Source organism: Ruditapes philippinarum, unplaced genomic scaffold, assembly GCF_026571515.1.
Source record: "Ruditapes philippinarum isolate M1 unplaced genomic scaffold, ASM2657151v2 ctg475_1_1_1_1, whole genome shotgun sequence".
NCBI classification, from domain to species: domain Eukaryota; kingdom Metazoa; phylum Mollusca; class Bivalvia; order Venerida; family Veneridae; genus Ruditapes; species Ruditapes philippinarum.
In genome coordinates, this window is record NW_026856980.1 from 163,846 (window position 1) to 185,000 (window position 21,155).

Consider the following 21,155-nt stretch of genomic DNA (forward strand, 5'->3'; position numbering starts at 1 on the left):
TAACAACAACTTTGTGTGTGTATTTGAGTTTATTTATACTATATTTATACCGGTTGCCCATATGGGCGAGTCCTCCCATTTTAGCTTTTGGAGGAAAATGCAAGATAAAGAAAAATGCCCCAACTCCAGAAGCTTCTCCTGGTTCCTTAGCGTGCCAACTGTTTAAGTCCACATACACGGGACCTCGATTTAAAGTCTCACCCGGGTTAGTAATTTTAGTTGGCCATCCCGGGAATCGAACCCACAATGTCGAGATTACAAGTCTCGCGCTCTTACCTATTGAGCTAAGCGGGCTGGCACGGCACGACAATTGTAATTCATGCGTTCGAATATGTCGGTTTCCTCGGTAGTTTGACATACCACTCTGGGCTAGTCATAAGTCATTTTAAAATTATGAAAAGTCACATAAAGGTCAGGGTTTCTCCTTTTGCATTTCAAACAAAATATTTTCCTTCAAACCAACGCCGTAAGACAATTCCCTCGAATTTAGATGGATACAGGGCATCATAACACTTAATGTTTCCTTATTTGTAATAATAATGAGAACTTCGGTGGCAGCTCATTTTAGGATTAGGCTCTTTATGAATCATAATCAACGCTCGTGCAGTTATATTCGGTCCTTACTAGAACTGGGGTTGAATCTTATTTTAAAGGGCTTGAAAAGGAGGGTTCAAACTTCTACCTAATATAGGACGAGATTCATGCACAAAATGTCCTTTAGCTGATATTGTTCACAGATGTAGAAAATGTTAACTTAACAAGCTATAGAAGCATTTAAGTGTACATTCTGCACCGTAAAAATCGCGAACACATGCAAAAGTTAAAAGGGATTCTTTTCTTAAAAGAACTTTTAATCTAATATTTAGAACTTAATGAATGCGAGACTCCTTTCTGTCCAGTTTTGTTTTACGAAATTACATCCACTCCTTGTTTTGACAATTCGTATTAGAAGAAAATATTTTGTTTGTCATCACAAGGAAAACAATATTAGGTTAGGAAGCGACATTGTCAATCTAAAAAAAATCTCACATGTGTGGTGTAAGTAATAGAAAGAGCACCGAAACATGAGGCTATCTGATTTGTACGAGGGGGCGTAGCCCCCGAGTCAAACATAAAAGCACGTTCCCTGTTGTCACAAAATGAAACCCCGGCAAAAATGAACCAATGAACGAACATCTAAATATGACATTTCTGTCGATTTCACTTTCACTGCCGTCACAATATGTAAACCCCAGCAAAAATGAGCCAATCAATGGGCATGCTCTGGAGTGCGGGTAACTAATACCCGCACTCCAGTTAACGCACTGTGCATGTATATGTATACGATTTAACCCTGACACATTTTCAACAGAAAGGTCTCCAAACTATGATACAATATAGTATTCCTTACATAAATATGTCTTTTCTTTACTTATGTAAATGTCTGCTTCCCATTAAATATTATAATACATTGATATGAAGGCTAATAACAGTGATTATCCGTTTTAATCAGTAGATATTACAAAGCCCATAGTTTCACAATTTATAAGTTCCATGGTTGCTGAATGATATTTTATAGTGTTTTTTTTACCTGATATTGTATTAATTTTTCAAATGAATTAACAATTACCGTTCATGTTGTGGCAAATAAACTCTTGCGTGATGATGATGCAGATAGCTAAGTAATTGTGATTGTTTCAATGATATATTGATTCCAAACAAAATAAACAAATATCCAAATTCAGGAAAACAAAGATACATATTAAGGTATATTATTTTGTGTCCCCCATGCTCAAAATAGAGTATTGGATTCCGAGTGCGGGGTTCACTGGTTAGGTCCTTAAGCGAGGAGACAATTTATCAAATGTTCACCTGTCTATCACAGCTAATACATATAATGTGGGTTATTTGTGGGGAAATTGGCAATTACTGATGAGTTATCCAGGAAAGCTGGTATAGTGTATCAACCGCCGAGATATCACCAAACATTGTTTAAAAAAGATACAGAAAAACAAACAATAGTTATTAAAATCAATATATTATGACGTGAAAATAACATTTATACAATAAAGTATTAAAGGAATTTAAGCTTGATCACAGAAACTTGATGTTGGCTTCGTGGAACTTGCAATCTTTCACGAGTTGTACCTGTAAATAAAGACACGTATACAATAATATCACTCTAGTGTTTAACAAATAACCTGTTAACTTGGTCAAGATATGTTAGTGAAAACGAGGTTATATTTTATAATGACATCATGTTCAACAATAATTTCAAATATTTTAAAGGTGGGATACTTTGAAATATTTGCCTGGCAGTTAGTAATGTCACCTGTAATCTATACATTGTACTTGTAAGACTATACAAGACTATACAAGGCATAAATCCCTTTATTGTTCAGAATTTTTTTTTCTTCAGAAATTGATCTCAGCTATATGACCCTATATAATTTACCCAATCGACGGCATTTTATAATATACATTTGTATATCATAAATCTCATTTAAGTTTATCTAAAACTAAAGAATTTAGCATCAGTGTCTAACAAACTTGTTAATTAACGAGACACTCATCTCATAAAATAAAAACTGTTCTTACATTGTCCATATAGCCATAGAAATCTTCAGTTCTATCGTAGGCAGGCCCTCTACCGGCGATAAACAGTGGGCACTTATTCTGAGGAATCTTACCTATGTATAAACATGTAAAAATAGTAATCATTTAAAGAAGATATAAACTTATGTCACGCTACTGTCAGGTCGTAAGTAACATATCTTTTTCGGTTAAAACATTCGATAAGAATTCAGAACCCAGTGCAGTCAATAAAGCGTAAAAGTTAAAGAATAAATAATAAAACCTTTATATGCGGCATCAAAGTTACATTGAAACAAAAAACCGCTTTAAAACTCATTATTGATGATTGGTTCATTTGGATATATATGGGGGAAAATGATATCTTAAGTTTAAATAAGAATGTATTTGGTAAATCATGTAATACTACATTTGCTAGGTAATGAATTGAAGTTTAAATATCTAAAATATTGATCATCGGTTGTTTGTTTATAAAGGAAATCTTACCCAGCATATCTTTCTGTTCAAACACTTTCTGGCCATTCACTTCCATTGTTAATGTTTCATATTCCAGGTAAACAACAACCTTATACCAACCGTACATATCCTGTAATCACATATAATCATTATAAAAACCTTCATGTCACTTCCTTAGAAGGTCTGTCTATTGCTGTATTCAAACGTTAAATTGTAGTTATTAATCAACAAAATCAGACGACACTTTCAGACAACACTTTCAGACAACACAATCAGACGACACATTCAGACAACAAAATCAGACGCCACTTTCAGACAACACAATCAGACAACACTTTCAGACGACACTTTCAGACAACACTTTCAGACGACACTTTCAGACAACACAATCAGACGACACTTTCAGACGACACTTTCAGACAACACTTTCAGACGATACTTTCAGACAACACAATCAGACAACACTTTCAGACGACACTTTCAGACAACACTTTCAGACGACACTTTCAGACATCAAAATCAGACGACACTTTCAGACAACACAACCAGACGACACTTTCGGACAACAACAACACAATCAGACGACACTTTCAGACAACACAATCAGACGACACTTTCAGACAACACAATCAGACAACACAATCAGACGACACTTTCAGAGAACAAAATCAGACGACACTTTCAGACAACAAAATCAGACGACACTTTCAGAAGACACTTTCAGACAACACTTTCAGACGACACTTTCAGACAACAAAATCAGACGACACTTTCAGACAACACTTTCAGACGACACTTTCAGACAACACAATAAGTCGACACCTTCAAACAAAAAAATCAATCGACTATTTCAGACAACAAAATCAAACGACCATTTCAGACAACATAATCAGTCGACACCTTTAGACAACAAAATCAAACGACCATTTCAGACAACAAAATCAAACGACCATTTCAGACAACAAAATCAGACGACACTTTTAGACAACCCAATAAGTCGACACCTTTAGACAACAAAATCAAACTAAAATTTCAGACAACAAAATCAAACGACCATTTCAGACAACACAATCAGACAACACTTTCAGACAACAAAATCAGACGACACTTTCAGACGAGACTTTCAGACAACAACATCAGACAACACAATAAGACGACACTTTCAGACAACACAATCAGACAACACTTTCAGACAACAACATCAGACAACACAATAAGACGACACTTTCAGACAACACAATCAGACAACACTTTCAGACGACACTTTCAGACAACACTTTCAGACGACACTTTCAGACAACAAAATCAGACGACACTTTCAGACAACAAAATCGGACGATACTTTCAGACAGCACAATCTGTAGACACTTTTAGACAACACAATCAGACGATACTTTCAGACAACACAATAAGACGACATTTTCAGACAACACAATCTGTCGACACTTTCAGACAACACAATCAGACGATACTTTCAGACAACACAATAAGACGACATTTTCAGACAACACAATCTGTCGACACTTTCAGACAACACAATCAGACGACGTTTTCAGACAACACAATAAGTCGACACCTTTAGACAACAAAATCAAACGACCATTTCAGACAACAAAATCAAACGACCATTTCAGACAAAACAATCAGACGACACTTTCAGACAACCCAAAAAGTCGACACCTTTAGACAACAAAATCAAACTAACATTTCAGACAACAAAATCAAACGACTATTTCAGACAACACAATCAGACAACACTTTCAGACAACAAAATCAGACGACACTTTCAGACGAGACTTTCAGACAACACAAAAAGACGACACTTTCAGACAACAACATCAGACAACACAATAAGACGACACTTTCAGACGAGACTTTCAAACAACACAATCAGAAGTCACTTTCAGACAACACAATCAGACAACACTTTCAGACAACAAAATCAGACGACACTTTCAGACGAGACTTTCAGACAACAACATCAGACAACACAATAAGACGACACTTTCAGACGAGACTTTCAAACAACACAATCAGAAGTCACTTTCAGGCAACACAATCAGACGATACTTTCAGACAACAACATCAGACAACACAATAAGACGACACTTTCAGACGAGACTTTCAGACAACACAATCAGACGAGACTTTCAGACAACACAATTAGACGAGACTTTCAGACAACACAATCAGACGAGACTTTCGGACAAACTATCAGACGACACTTTCAGACAACACAATCAGACGACACTTTCAGACAACAAAATCAGACAACACAATAAGACGACACTTTCAGACAACACAATCAGACGAGACTTTCAGACAACACAATAAGACAGCACTTTCAGAGGAGACTTTCAAACAACAAAATCAGAAGTCACTTTCAGACAACACAACCAGACGACACTTTCAGACAACACAACCAGACGACACTTTCAGACAAAACAATCAGACGACACTTTCAGACAAAACAATCAGACGACACTTTCAGACAACACAAATAGACGACACTTTCAGATAAAACAACCAGACGACACTTTCAGACAAAACAACCAAACGACACTTTCAGACAACACAATCAGACGACACTTTCAAACGTCACTTTCAGACAACACTTTCAGACGTCACTTTCAGACAACACAATCAGGCAACACCTTCAGACAACACAATAAGACGACCCTTTTTAGACAACACAATAGACAACACAAAGACGGCTCTTTCAAACAACACAATCAGACAATATTTTCAGACAACACAATCAGACCACACCTTCAGACAACACTCGTAGACAATGCTATCAAACAACGAGATCAAACAACACAATCAGACGGCATTGGTAGAAAATATAACAGACAACATGAATATAAGTTATCAGTCCTGTGTATTAATTGAAGTTGCAAACATAAGCTTTTCAGTTTAAGGTAGCTTTTTATTTCATCATTTAACACCTACTCTCTTCTTTCTATGACATTAGTGATATGTGTAAATTAAAACTATAGGAGGACATGAAGCGGTAATAACATATGCTTTAACTTACTGCTGTTGTTTTATTGATGTTCTGATCTACTTCCTTATCCAGTGTTCTAAACTGAAAATTAAAGGTTTTTGTATTTGGCTGAAAAGCTAATCTAATGCTTGGCTTTCTTGCTTTATTCTGTCCACCACCACTGCCTCTACATTCGTCCGTTAATAAAACCATAAAATTATCTCTGTTATTATGTCGGGGTGATATCTTGAAACTTAATGCATATGTGATTTGTTTTTGAAAATCATTGCCACGAAAAGCAAGAAACTTTAAAGGTTGGCTAACTATCATAGCAGCTTTCTCTGTTGAACCTGAAAATATAACAATATATGTAACAAGAAATGTACTGTTAAACTATACTTGACATAAAATATGTACTGTCAAATCTATACTTAACATAAACTATGTACTACTAAACTATACTTGACATAAAATATAACATATGTACTTCTAAACTATACTTAACGTTAAATATGTACTGCTAAACTATACTTTACATAAAATATATACTGCTAAGCTATACTTAACATAAAAGTTTAATGATTGGCATTTTTATTTAAGTTATTTAAACAGAACTAAGATTATATACGATGAAAAATTGGCAAATCCTAGCCTTGCTTCCTGTTAAATGTGTGCTATAAGAAAAGAAGGTCTCCATCAGACAATTGCAAAACGTCTTGAACGTTCATACATTTACACTGGTGTTTTAAACTGTTATTTTAGATACCTGGAACTTTCCGGTAGCGGATTCGAGGCAATTTTCCGCGTCTTTTTATGTCAACAGTTTGTATCTGATATCCCATCGCTGAGTCTTTTAAGTTCCCTTCAAATTCCATCTTTAAAATTGTTTTGCATACAAATGTCACTGTAAATATAACATTTGTTGTATTTAAAACATTGGAGATAAGTTAACAATCATATGTCTTTAATTTGTAGTATCTTCGTATTTTTGCCTTGGTAGGGCAAATTGTGAGTCTGGTTTTTCATACTTAACCTCCCGTGATACTACTGAAGACAGTGACTATCGTATGCTTTGTATTAAGAATAATCTGTGAAAACCGGGTAAGTCGGATAGACATTACAATATATGAGCCGCGTCACAACAAAACCAACGTGATGCGTTTGCGACCAGCATGGATCCAGACCAGCCTGCGCATCCGCGCATTCTGATCAGGATCCATGCTGTTCGCTTACAAACCCTATTACAAGTAGAGAAACTGATAGCGAACAGCATGGCTGGTCTGGATCCATGCTGGTCGCAAACGCATTACGATGGTTTTGTCGTGACGCGGCTCATATATTCCTTCACATGTTAACACCAATTACTTAACTTTTGGAGTTTAAATGCTCCGTTTTACAGTTTTTCAATGGTTCTGATTGGTTGGTTGATTACGTGTAGATATAAATGACTTACCTGTATTTTCTATGGGCCTTGCTTCTACTGTAGGATCATATATACATAAACATTTGTCCTGTGACCAGACTAGTGTTGCTGGACAAGTCTTGTTCACGTTAACACCCTGGTCTTTCTAAATGTTAATGTAAGATTGTACATAAGTGTTGATATATTTACATTGATACAATGGTAATTAGATCATTTGATATTCTTATTTGAAAAACTGATTTTGAAATTAAATAAAACGAGTCATAGTTATTTTACAAAACACTAAACAGTACATTTCTTAAAACAGACAGCTGTTAATTTTAGGCGTTGCCTTATGCGATAGAAACTGTTTATACCCTAATATATTTATGTTTATCTCCTAAGTGTGGACTGTACCCCAGACTCCCGCACCAATCGTTTGGATCAACGGCCACTAATTCCTCGCCGCAAGAGCAAAGATCTTGTCTCCAAACGAGGCCAGTTCCCATATTTGGAGCACAGTCTAAAGCGCCCCAACTGTTGTCTGCAGATTTCATTAAATACTTCGTCTTTAACGTGTCGTGTGGTTTGTAGTTGTCGCTGCATACTGAAAACGTTCACCAAACAATGAGAAAAACATTAGTAGACAAAACAACAATGTTATATATTGCTTCTTTATTCAAACGCCAGTACTTCAGTGTTATGGTTTTCTCGCGGTTACCACTAAATGTCGTCAAATCTTTGTTAAAGATGTTTTTGCTCTCTAGATAAAAGATTTGATATATCCATTAAACAGAAATAAAAATATCTAGTTTAATAAGTACAACATAATCCCATTTATCATAAATGACTTTCATATTGTGCTACAAATTATGATTGTATTACATGCACAAATACGACACGACGTCAAAAAATCCGTACTAATAGGGAAAAACATGCTGCTATCTTTTGATAGTGATCAATTTTTTAAAGCTAGACTTACTTGGGCTAGAAAGAGGCGTGGCTTGCCGAGCCCTCTCAGCCCATATCAGCCGAGACGTCAGTTCATTAAGTTGGAGCTTAACTATTCGCTAACTATTTTTTTTAATTGAACACGAATAAAAAAATATATCACATCTTGATGCGAGAATTGTAGAATTCAAAGGCTAATAAAAATGAAAATATAAGCTATTGAAACAAGTCCATTGAAATGGGCGGGTCTTATTTTTGATATCAGGTTACTAACCTGATATCAAAAATAATTATCAGGCAAATGTTATTTCAGTTACCATAGCAGTTCCATAAAGTACAGTATTGTTATATTAGTGTGATTCTGAATGACGTTGCTAGTGTGACGTCCTAATGTTACGGATGACATACGCTTTACACGATATCCCCATATCGAACAGATAGAACGATCAAGTGCATTATAGGACGATATATGAACAACATAAAGATGAATGCTAACATGTCATATGACGTCAGATACAACGTCATTTTAGTGTCCAGCTTTATTTGTCATCCAATGAAAACGCTGTATTTCTTAAACTAAATTAGCTCAACGCATTTTTATCAAATTTCTGTTTTGTTTACATGTACGAATGGAAATTGATATTAATTTTTCTTGCAAAATAATATAATAATGCACGGTTAATCGTTAAATGCTTTGTATCTTGATCTATATTCCTACACATATGAACTCGAATCATGCAGTATTCTACAACAATGCACTCAAAATGGATATCTATTTCCTACGTATATGTATGTTAGATACATGGAAATACATAATACGTGTCTTATAAGGTTATAGTTATGAACTGATCTATTTCTTTGGTATTTTTTGTTTATGCAATCCTGGTATAGCAATATCTAAAACTTATAAGAATATTGACTTGCTCGTGAAACATATAAGCCAAATCAGTGTCACTCTCGTAAAAATGAAGACATATTTTGTAAATTATGCTCGAATCGTACAAACCCATTTACTGCTGTTTAAAGTTTTTTTTTATCACACGAACAATAATATTGAGTCCAATAAATATGACATTGTCAAAATAGCCGGCATAAAATTGTTATCTTCAAATAAAAAGTGAATATTCGTTCAAGATATTTTAAAACTGGACTTACATGAGCCGTCGTATGCCTTTGCATTTTTCGTATCTACTGTTGGTACAACTTTTGTTGGCGGAACTTTATTGACATTAAAATTTGGCGGGGGACCAGCGGCCTCAGGCTGAATGGTTGTTGTATCATTATCAGAAAACATGTCAAAAAACATTTCTTGTCCAAAACCGGCTGAATTTTTCTCCGGTTTAGCTACCACTGCATTAGCTCTATTATCTGGCTGAACTCTGGGCTGTTTTTGTGCGATTTTCAATGGTTTATTCTTGGCAGCTACCTTTACTTGTGCAGCCATTACAGTTTTGACAACCGGTGCTTCTTTAGGTTCGATCACTAATGTTTGTAAAGTTTGTTCAGCTTCAGAAGCTGGATCGGGTGCAATAACTTCTGTATTGTTTTTTGTTGAAGGGCGTTTCTTGCGAAGACGTCGTTTAAATTTCCTGCGTTTTACTTGGCTTCGTTTCTGTGGCTGTTTTTCAACGTGTGTATTTGCTGGATCAGTACCCGTTACAGTCGGCTCATTTACTGACTCTTGATTAGCGACAACTTGTGTTGTTGGTAGAACAGTTGTTTGTTTGTTTGTGGTTGACTGACTCATAACATTTACGATATAAATTGTCACCAACACTATAACAATTGTTGTTATGTTCAAATTAGCCATCTGAAAAGAAACAAATGGAAAGTATAACATAAAATATGCTTTGTAAAATAAGAGCTGTTGTACACAAATTTACTTCGAGGTGAAAGTTGCAATCTTAAGCCAATGGGGATTGCTGTTATGTCTATTGTTTCAATGTGTTTATGTTCATGTATACAGAGCTGCCTATCTAGATAAAGACAATTAGAACTTGTGGGCTGATCTGTCACGTTGATGAAAGTTAAATACACGTATTTTCATTCGTTTTATACAATGATCTCTCTAGAGCTAGTGTAATCTGTATTTTATTGTTATGATAAATTCTTATTATTTCCATTCTATACATAAAACTTATCCCAAAGGGAATAGTATTTTGAGTTTGTTTGTTTGTTTATTTCATTTTACGCCTTTTCCCAACAGTATTTTAGTCATATAGGCGGGTAGTTCTCTAACCATCGTTCCTGGAGAGTTACACCAGTACTAGACTACCTTCCTCCGCGCTAAACTACCAAAGCATCTCCCGGGGATCGGACCCACGCCAGCGAGGTAACTGGATTAGAAGTCATCGACTCTAACCCCTCGACTACGGGGGCGGTTACAGTATTTTGAGTAATTGGAGACAAGTTCCTTGGAAACTGGTAATTAACCTTTATATCATAGTTTGGGGACCTTTCTGTTGAAAATGTATCAGACTTAAATCGTATACATACATGCACAGTGCGTTAACTGGAGTGCACGTATTAGTTACCCGCACTCCAGAGTATGCACGTTGATTGGATCATTTTTGCTGGGGTTTACTTATTGTGACGACAGAGAAAAGGAAAGCGTCAGAAATATCGTATTCAGATGCTAGTTCATTGGTTACTTTTTTCTGGGATTTCATATTGTGACTACAGGGAACGTGTTTTTATGTTCGACTATGATACAAAAGAGAAAGAACATCAAAACACTCGGCAATCTGATTAATACTCGGGGGCTACGCCCCCTCGTACAAATCAGATACCCTCGTGTTTCGATGCTCTTTCTATTACTTAGCTCTGCTGGCGGTAACCTAATATTGCACGTGCAAATTCGTGTCGTCTTATCATGGTCTACATTGTTTGCTATTCAGTCAGTCAGTACTTACTTCGAAACCTTACAATAATGAATGGTTTAGTCCAGATTGAAAGATGAATAAGTCTATTGAAGATATTATGCACGGTAAGCAGCACACCTCCGGGTACAAGCAGATGTTCATAAACATTCAGAAACTGTTTTTAATTTTACTTTAAAAAGTTAAAATATTGTTGCGATAACTTATGAACTGTTAATTTAGTTATCATAAGGTTATTAAAATCCTCATTAAATAATAAATTATGTTAAAAATATTTCGAAAGGCCAGGGGAGACTTTTCAACTTCTTGAATATTTCGATCGATTCATCTTTACGAATTTACAATTTCAACTTTATGAATTCCAGATTTCAACTTCATAAACTCGCAATTTCAACGAAATTGTGAATTCGTAAATTTGAATTCTTGTATTCACGAAGCTGAAATCATGAATTTTAAAACATGAATTCGCGAAGGGGAATTCGTGAAGTTAAAATCGTGAATTCATGAAGTTAAAACGAAAATAAAATAAACTTATCGAGTTGACTACAAAAACAAACATTAAACTCTAATACACGTGACTTGAACATAAAATGTATCATATGACAATGAATAACTATTACGTAACACAGGATCATACGTGCAGCAGATTCAGTATAGAAATATATACCTTATTGCCTATGAAACATTTTTTATGAAAATTGTATATTTTATTGTTGTATGTGATAACTTGGTAAACATAATTTATCATAATTATTTAATATAGCTGCTTGTTAAATACCTGACAAAGGAGGTTTTGTTTTATACAAAAAGTTGCGAAACCATGACAGTCCATGAATAATAAATGTCAAAATGTCACGCTAACACACCACATTGAGACAAAACAATTTTTTCTCATGTCCTTAAAACATTTCTTACAAATATTTTGTATAATCTTGCTTGTATATATAAGATAATTAATTCCAACTCCGTGTTTTCTTCTTAAATATGTTAATTTTTTTCATATTTTAAATTTTCTTTTTACGTTGTATTATGCAAACTACATTATCATAGCCGTTTATATATAGTGCGTGTGAAATATACGCAAGCGCGGCCACGCCCATTTACACGTCAAATAATGTTCATTTACATTAATGTACAAATTTTGTATATAGAAAATAAAGATACGAAATGGACAGAGTGAGAAAAGGAAAACTGAACAAAATTACCATGTTTGTAACCTGATTTACCAATAAAAAGTATTGTATTGTATTGTATTGTACTAAAGAAATTTAAGTTATAGCATTATAACCATAAACATATTTTCCTCTTAAATTTCATAATGTTAATATTTATTTAAAAAATAAATAAACCTGCCCTGTATTTTAAGATTTATTTGTTATTTAACAAAACGACACATAATAACTGTTCCCTCCAAGATTCCATACAATTTTGACACTTTTGCGGTTTAATATTTTACATTTTACACTTATTTTATGAATTAAGGTCAAAATAATATCAAGCAAACCAACATTAAAGTTCCACTACTTCTATATCAAACTATTTCAAATGATAAAGTGTTAAATTGTTTTAAAAAAGAATGGCAATTCTTGACATAACATTCAGTTCTTTTCTTAACGAACTATCGTTATTTAACACAAAGTCAGTAGTCGGTTCAGAAAAAATATGCTGCACTAATAATAAAAGCATATATCTTGAAATAAGATAATCGAAATATTGCTTCAATTTTTAATTGTCTTGAATACAATTGTAGGAAATAATTACTTACTTTTAAAATTATTCCACAGGTTTAGACGAAGTAAATGAAACCTCCAACAGATGGCAGCAAAATAACCTCCAGTCTTTTTAACTACACGACCTGTTTAACAACGTACTATAAAATACTGACGCACGTGGTCAACTCTGACGTATATTGTACAATGAACGTTTACAACATTAACGTTGTGGACATATATAGACGCGACGGCGTTGGTGTTATAACGTTATGTTTGACAATTATCACTAATATAAGTATACTATTATCATTAATAATGATTAGCAAAACTTGTCCCTTTGCCCTCGAACGACTCTGTAATTAGTAAGTTAAAAGATACCATTACATACATGCATCGGTAAGTCTTTATTAGTAAGCATTTTCATGTACAAAAATTAAATTATAGTCAAGAATGCCACAGCCGTACAACTAATTTAATTTGGTAAATGCTTACTAATAAACACTAACCAATTAAGTGTTTGAAATTATTTTGATAAACAGTCGATTTACTAGACCGATTAATACACGTAGTTAAAATGTGTTACGATTCATTTGTACGAATATTATATCAGGCACGGATCAACCGGAACGTCCATTATACATATATACTAAATATAAACGGATTCTTTATTTACAAATATTTCGAGATCAGTTCAGACTAAATTTGATTAGAAGACCTCCATGGAGAACTACAGATTTTATAAAGAAAACTGGTCGCTGGAGACGGGTATTTAAGATTCCTCGATAACATAATGTATTGCAACACTACATTTTCCGATGTACAAAACCTCACTTTTTCATTCGTTTGTTGACTTGTTTCGCCATTATTCAATAGTAAATAGAACTAATAACTTTAAGAGCGCACCAACTTTATTTCAAAATAATATTTGATGAGTCATAATCACACAATATGACATAATAAAGCACTGCTTTTAAAATACATACTAAAATGTCGTAAATATAATAAATGTACAATGTAGATCTACCGGAAAACATTCAAATGGACGATTGCAATGGATAGCAAAATGTGTATAATGATATGAATGATTTATTCTGTCAAATTTTTGTCTTCAAGTAAATCATTTATGTCAGGTGTGACGTCATCAGGGGAGACGGTATGTCCTTTGAGTAAATGTTTCCTCTTTGAGTCCACGTTGAAATTGTCGTCTGCTTCAACAGACTCGCTCTGTTCTGTATCACTGCGGAAAAATCGTGGTGCCTGACGAGATGGTGACATAGTTGAGTCTGGAACATCCTGTGATCCACCTGTATGCATGGCAACCAGGCAACGCAACTGATCGCTGGAAGAAAAAAATAATTTCTGTCATACAAGAGTTCCTGTTACGATATCTTGGTTTGTGCACAATATGAGCTTATACAGTCTATAAATATGATTTTCAGATTTATTAAGTAACAGTTATAGTATATGAAACGAGTAAGTTACGAGTAACGAGTTACTGGCTGGGGCCTCGCAATTTTTTTAGCAGAAACATCCCTCGATGTCGCCCCAGCCAGTGTTATATCCTCGTAACTAACTCGTTTCATACACTATATAACTGTTTTATCGCAATGACATAATGTTTTCTTTTTTTGTAACAGAAATAAATAAGTAAATCGTTAGCTACATTACAGCTATTTATGATAAAGCAGTTTTTTCAAGTTGTTTTCGCTGCCGCAAAAGAAAAAGATATACAAACAAGAGGGCCATGATGGCCCTGAGGTCGCTCACCTGTATATAGCCCCCCATCCCCCCGGCCAATTTTTACCCAAGGGCTTTTATTTGTTTATTTGAACAGACTTGGTAGACACCCATAAGAAGATGTTTCATGCTAAACATCTAAGTTCTAGCTCATTGGGTTTTTTAAAAGAAGATTTTTTAAGTTTTTACAATACACATATAGTTAAAAACAATGACACCCCTGGGGCAGGGCCAGTTTTGACCCCGGGCTTTTATTTGAACAAACTTTGTAGATATTTACTTAAAGATGTTTCATGCTTAATATCTAAACTCTAGCTATTTGGGTTTTTTCAAAGAAGATTTTTAAGTTTTTGCTATACACATATAAGGAAAATCAAGGACCCCCTGGGGCGGGGCCAGTTTTGACCCCAGGGCTTTTATTTGAACATACTTGGTAGACACCCATTAGAACATGTTTCATGCTAAATATCTTAGCTCTAGCTCTTTGGGTTCTTTAAAAGAAGATTTTTTAAGTTTTTACTATATGCATATAGGGAAAATCAAGGACCCCCTGGGGCGGGGCCAATTTTGACCCCAGGGCTTTTATTTGAACAAACTTGGTAGACATTCACTAGAAGATGTTTCATGCTTAATATCTAAGCTCTAGCTCTTACGGTTCTTTAAAAGAAGATTTTTTAAGTTTTTACTTTATGCATATAGGGAAAATCAATGACCCCCGGGGCGGGGCCAATTTTGACCCCAGGGCTTTTATTTGAACAAACTTGGTAGACATGCACTAGAAGATGTTTCATGCTTAATATCTAAGCTCTAGCTCTTACAGTTCTTTAAAAGAAGATTTTTAAGTTTTTACTATATGCATATAGGGAAAATCAATGACCCCCTGGGGCGGGGCCAATTTTGACCCCAGGGCTTTTATTTGAACAAACTTGGTAGACACTCACTAGAAGATGTTTCAATGCAAATATCTTAGCTCTAGCTCTTTGGGTTCTTTAAAAGAAGATTTTTTAAGTTTTTACTATATGCATATAGGGAAAATCTATGACCCCCTGGGGCGGGGCCAATTTTGACCCCAGGGCTTTTATTTGAACAAACTTGGTAGACACTCACTAGAAGATGTTTCATGCCAAATATCTTAGCTCTAGCTCTTTGGGTTCTTTAAAAGAAGATTTTTTAAGTTTTTACTATATGCATATAGGGAAAATCAATGACCCCCTGGGGCGGGGCCAATTTTGACCCCAGGGCTTTTATTTGAACAAACTTGGTAGACACTCACTAGAAGATGATGCATGCCAAATATCTAAGCTCTAGCTCTTAGGGTTGTTTAAAAGAAGATATTTAAAGATCTTTCGGTTGCCATGGCAACCAGAGTTCTGCATGGAATTAAATTCTTTGATTTTTAAAGGTGACCACCAAAGGAACATTCCTGTGAAGTTTGGATGAAATTGGCTCAGTGGTTTATGAGGAGATGTCATTTAAAGCAAAAGTTTACGGACGGGCGACGGACGGACGGACGCCGGACGAAAAGCGATCACAAAAGCTCACCCTGTCACTTTGTGACAGGTGAGCTAAAAACATCCAATGTTAGAGGCGGATTGTAAACTGTTACAAATGTTGATTCAAGATTAAAGGGCTTTTTTCAGTGGAAATAATTCTTTTAACGGATGTACCTTTTGATTAAATGAGTGTAAATTTCATTTTATTGTATTTATTTATTTTATTTTATTGATTCCTTTTTTTTTTGCTACTGAGAATGTTCGTTACCCCTGCCCCATTGGAGCCTCTGTGAAAAAACTACACTGCTATATAGCAGTCGAGTTTTTTTCTTATATGAATCAATGAAAAAAACTGTACTGTTATATATCAATACAGTTTTCAAATGCTCATTGAAGTGTACTGAGTATAACGGGTTAGTAAGAACAAAGGAAAAGTTCCAAACCATGCGATAACTTTGACTAGGGGTTACTCATTTAAAAAAAAAATGAAAAACAAATATATTATAAGAATTGAACTTACTGTATATTACGGAGTGTATTTTCTTGACGTACAAGCCTATGTTGAATTGTTAGCAGGTTCATTTTATGATTATCTAATGTATCCCAGATGTCTTTTACATATTTGTTCATCTCATTTAGAGGAGGGGACTCCCATTTAGTGAGTACATCTTTCAAATCTTCGATATCTTCATACTCTTTATAGTTGGCTTTTCTGAAGTTCTGAAAGATTAAACAATAAAGAAAGGGTTATTTAAATATATATCCGAGTCACAATGCGAGGGTTATATTGCAAACAATCATTTATGTAGGGTCATATCACAGTTCAAGAACCTTTATAACGAATTTATTATACAGCAAATTAAACTACTTTTATTTGAGGAAAAAAATAAGAAAAAACACAAATGGTCGTGTAAAAATGAGTAGTTCATATAAACATCAATATTATCCAATGAAAAGCGACGTTACAAAAGTGTAGTATGATATAATCGGCAAGATGTAAGGGCTGTATATTTACACTGTACATCAAATGATAGTAATAAAATGCACAACAATACGGACAAAATACAACACAAAAATAATGGAAATGTTTCGACCGTAACATTGCATGTATCTAACTGCATGGTTCCCTTATTATAACAAGAATGATGGTAATTGTAAAGGTCAATTAGACTACACGGCTGCAACATGAAACAAAGAACCATTTTATTCTGGCATAAATAGTTTAGGTTTACAAGAAACATATTTGCAAAAACATTGGTTTGGATAAATTATTTCGTTTGCCATCAGAATATATTACTGGAGAACGACTTACCTGCCCGATATAGAAACTATTTAGCTCCACCCTGGCAACAATCCACGCTCTGTTGACCTCTAACCCTCTCTGTGCGTCTTGTTGTACCTTCTGATAGGTGTCCGTCAATTGTGCAATAAGGATGTTGAGGAGAATAACAATACACGTAAACAGGAAGATTACCATAAATATTACACTGACAGTCCTAAAATATAATATATTAATATTAAAAATGTCTCTTACAAAATAAAACATGTAGGTATTCCAAAATAAATATGGTCAGTAAATGATTAAATGATAATAAATAATAATAAATGCAATTTCAGGTTATAACACTAAAATATGAAATAAATGATCAAGAAATCACGTATAAATACCGGGAGTAAATTACATGTAAGTATTTCTAAACTTATCAGGATTTAATTTGAAATTTTAGATACCAGTAAAAGACTTAGAATATTCTGAATGAAAATCAGAGTCTGTCTTATTTGTGTCGATCATAAGAAATCCACAACAACTTGACAGTACATTAAATTACTTAAGCACGGTCGTGGGAACATATTAGTTTTAGTTTCCATAAAATATCAAAAACACATTTTAACAACGACCAAATTCAATATCTTACCAATACACCTACTATGTTCCCCCGTGTAACCTACAACTATCTTCCTTTACCAAAATCCCTTTTCTCTGCTGTAACTGACCCATATTCATTCTTCCGTGAAACTCACTTATATCCTTTCTTCCGTGTAACTTACCAATATCATTTCCTCTGTGTAAATTACTCACATAACATTATATTAAATTAACCAAACTTCTTGCTCATTGACAATATTATCCGAATTTCACCACCCGGTCAAACGTTCAAATTCTCCATAATGCATAACTTACCGTCGTTACCAATTTCTTCATTTACTTTCCTAACTTACTTATTCATGTCTATGCTTATTATTGATTAACCATTTCCCTTCTTTACATGCGTTATTTATCAACTTCTTTTCTATACATGCGATCTTTACATGCGAAATTTACTCATTCCCGTTATTTACATGCGAAACTTACCTGTTTCCATTCTTTACATATGTAACGTTCAAATTTCCCTTCTTTACATATTTAACTTGCAAATTTCTCTTCTTTACTTAAGTAAATTACTTGTTTACCTTCTTTACACGCCTAACATACTGTGTGTAACTTACCCATATCCTTCCTCCCCCGTGTAATCCACCACTGGTTGAGCCTCAGTTAAAGACCGCACACCGACAAATACAATTCGCCAAAATGTACTGAAACATGTTCAGGTAAATATGAAATATATCTGATGTAGGTAGGTAAAATTCGAGGTTTTATTATCACTTTAAAATATTGATAACAGAAGAAGCGGAGACGTCTGAAAAAAGCGAAGAAAATGGACCCGATCAGTATGAAAGAAGAGACTATGACCTTAATGTAAAGAAATCATTGTAAAAGAAACTACATGCAACAGAGCGAGAAGATGTATCGTTAATAGAAACTGCTGGAGGTCTTAGAATAATTCATATATAGTCTTTAATAACCTCGGGCGTTGAACTTAGCATATGTTTGATATCCTTATATATGCGAGTGTAGTTTATATTGCATGGTAAAATGTTACATGTGTCAAAATTATGAACATGTAGTAACATTTCTATTTATTAATATGATAATATTCGAGAACTGATACATTCTATAAAAATGTTAAAGAATTTTCATATTTTGAAAAGAAAGTTACCTTGTTTCTGTGTGTGTGTCCAGATCATTATCTCCCCTTAATGACAGGAAGAATGATCCACTAAAGGCGAGGAGTATAACAAGGAAGACAACTCCAAACTGGATAAAATCATGGGCGATAATTCTGGCAAGTATCTGTGTATACGCACCTGTTTGTCTTCATATAAAACAAATGTACGTGCAAGTCAATTAAAGCAACTGATTAACATTCAATTGTAGTATACATCTTACATGTTTCTTACAAATATATATACATGAATATAAATATGTCTGAAAAAGATGTCTGGCTGGTCATATTTAAACGAGTGTATCATAAAGTAAGTGTACTATTATGAATGAAATACATGTACTTATTTAATCTATTGTTTCAAACCGACACATTGCTACACGTACTTATTCAATCTTCAGTTTCAAAACGACACATTGCTACACGTACTTATTCAATCTACAGTTTCAAAACGACACATTGCTACACGTACTTATTCAATCTTCAGTTTCAAAACGACACATTGCTACACGTACTTATTCAATCTTCAGTTTCAAAACGACATATTGCTACATGTATCTATTCAATCTACAGTTTCAAATCGACACATTGCTGCACGTACTTATTCAATCTTCAGTTTCAAAACGACACATTGCTACACGTTCTTATTCAATTTTCAGTTTTTAAACAACACAATTCTACACGTACTTATTTAATCTACAGTTTCAAACCGGCACAATGCTACATGTACTTATTCAATCTACAGTTTCAAACCGACACAATGCTACACGTACTTATTCAATCTACAGTTTCAAACCGACACATTGCTACACGTACTTATTCAATCTTCAGTTTCAAACCGACACAATGCTACACGTACTTATTTAATCTACAGTTTCAAAACGGCACAATGCTACATGTACTTATTCAATCTACAGTTTCAAACCGACACAATGCTACATGTACTTATTCAATCTACAGTTTCAAACCGACACATTGCTACACGTACTTATTCACTCTACAGTTTCAAACCGACACATTGCTACACGTATCTATTCAATCTTCAGTTTCAGAACGACACATTGCTACACGTACTTATTTAAGCTTCAGTTTTAAAACGACATATTGCTACACGTACTTATTCAATCTTCAGTTTCAAAACGACACATTGCTACACGTACTTATTCAATCTACAGTTTCAAAACGACACAATGCTACACGTACTTATTCAATCTTCAGTTTCAAAACGACACAATGCTACACGTACTTATTCAATCTACAGTTTCAAAACGACACAATGCTACACGTATTTATTCAATCTTCAGTTTCAAACCGGCACAATGCTACACGTATTTATTCAATCTTCAGTTTCAGAACGACACATTGCTACACGTATTTATTCAATCTTCAGTTTCAAACCGGCACAATGCTACATGTACTTATTCAATCTACAGTTTCAAAACGACACAATGCTACACGTATTTATTCAATCTTCAGTTTCAAAACGACACAATGCTACACGTACTTATGCAATCTTCAGTTTCAAAACGACACATTACTATACGTTTATTTTACCGTTTCCAAACGACACATTGCTAGATGTACAAACCTATTTAATATATCCTTTCAAAACGACATATTGCTACACGTAATAGTACTTATATACTAATAATATATTGTTTCAAAAAGACATATTGATTCACATACGTGTGATTATTTAATCTATCGTTATTTTTTCAATTTCTAAATAAATCGGCATCGTACTTGGACACAACTACCCTTTGGATAAGACCTTCAAGTAGACAAGACTGAACTTGACCTTGACTCATAATGGCCTTCAATGTCGAGTGTTTGAATTTTGCTTATATTTTGCTATATTTGACTTCATTTCTTTTGAATGGGTTGTCTTCGTATATGGACACAACAATTCTTTGGACAAAACCTT

The 21,155-nt window shown here is 34.3% G+C and overlaps 2 protein-coding genes across 2 annotated transcripts in view; both read right to left on the bottom strand.

The window, feature by feature from the left end:
• Positions 1–1,998: 1,998 nt before the first annotated feature.
• Positions 1,999–13,200, bottom strand: LOC132748343 (uncharacterized). Its single transcript, XM_060737926.1, has 9 exons — positions 13,011–13,200; positions 9,522–10,176; positions 7,793–8,022; positions 7,467–7,581; positions 6,780–6,917; positions 6,065–6,363; positions 3,058–3,157; positions 2,578–2,669; positions 1,999–2,127 (listed from the first exon to the last, which is right to left on the bottom strand). The coding sequence occupies exons 2-9, from the start codon at positions 10,174–10,176 to the stop codon at positions 2,074–2,076; spliced, it is 1,683 nt and encodes a 560-aa protein (XP_060593909.1). The 5' UTR covers positions 13,011–13,200; the 3' UTR covers positions 1,999–2,073.
• A 647-nt stretch (positions 13,201–13,847) lies between these two features.
• The window catches only part of LOC132748344 (uncharacterized), a 19,699-nt gene continuing 12,391 nt past the window's right edge, over positions 13,848–21,155 (bottom strand). The window contains exons 12-16 of the mRNA XM_060737927.1: positions 19,226–19,381; positions 18,675–18,761; positions 17,500–17,683; positions 16,708–16,907; positions 13,848–14,296 (exon numbers count right to left, since the gene is read on the bottom strand). Of these exons, the coding sequence (XP_060593910.1) occupies positions 14,044–14,296; positions 16,708–16,907; positions 17,500–17,683; positions 18,675–18,761; positions 19,226–19,381 (880 nt within the window). The 3' untranslated portion in view covers positions 13,848–14,043. The remainder of the gene's footprint in view (positions 14,297–16,707; positions 16,908–17,499; positions 17,684–18,674; positions 18,762–19,225; positions 19,382–21,155) is intronic.

Excerpts from the sequence above, each read along its gene's own strand:
- LOC132748343 (XM_060737926.1), bottom strand. The coding sequence starts at position 10,176 with ATGGCTAATTTGAACATAACAACAATTGTTATAGTGTTGGTGACAATT. Across the intron at positions 6,918-7,466 it reads AAGGCCCATAGAAAATACAG|TGACATTTGTATGCAAAACA; the intron begins GTAAGTCATTTA and ends TTATATTTACAG. Across the intron at positions 3,158-6,064 it reads ACATCAATAAAACAACAGCA|GATATGTACGGTTGGTATAA; the intron begins GTAAGTTAAAGC and ends ATGTGATTACAG.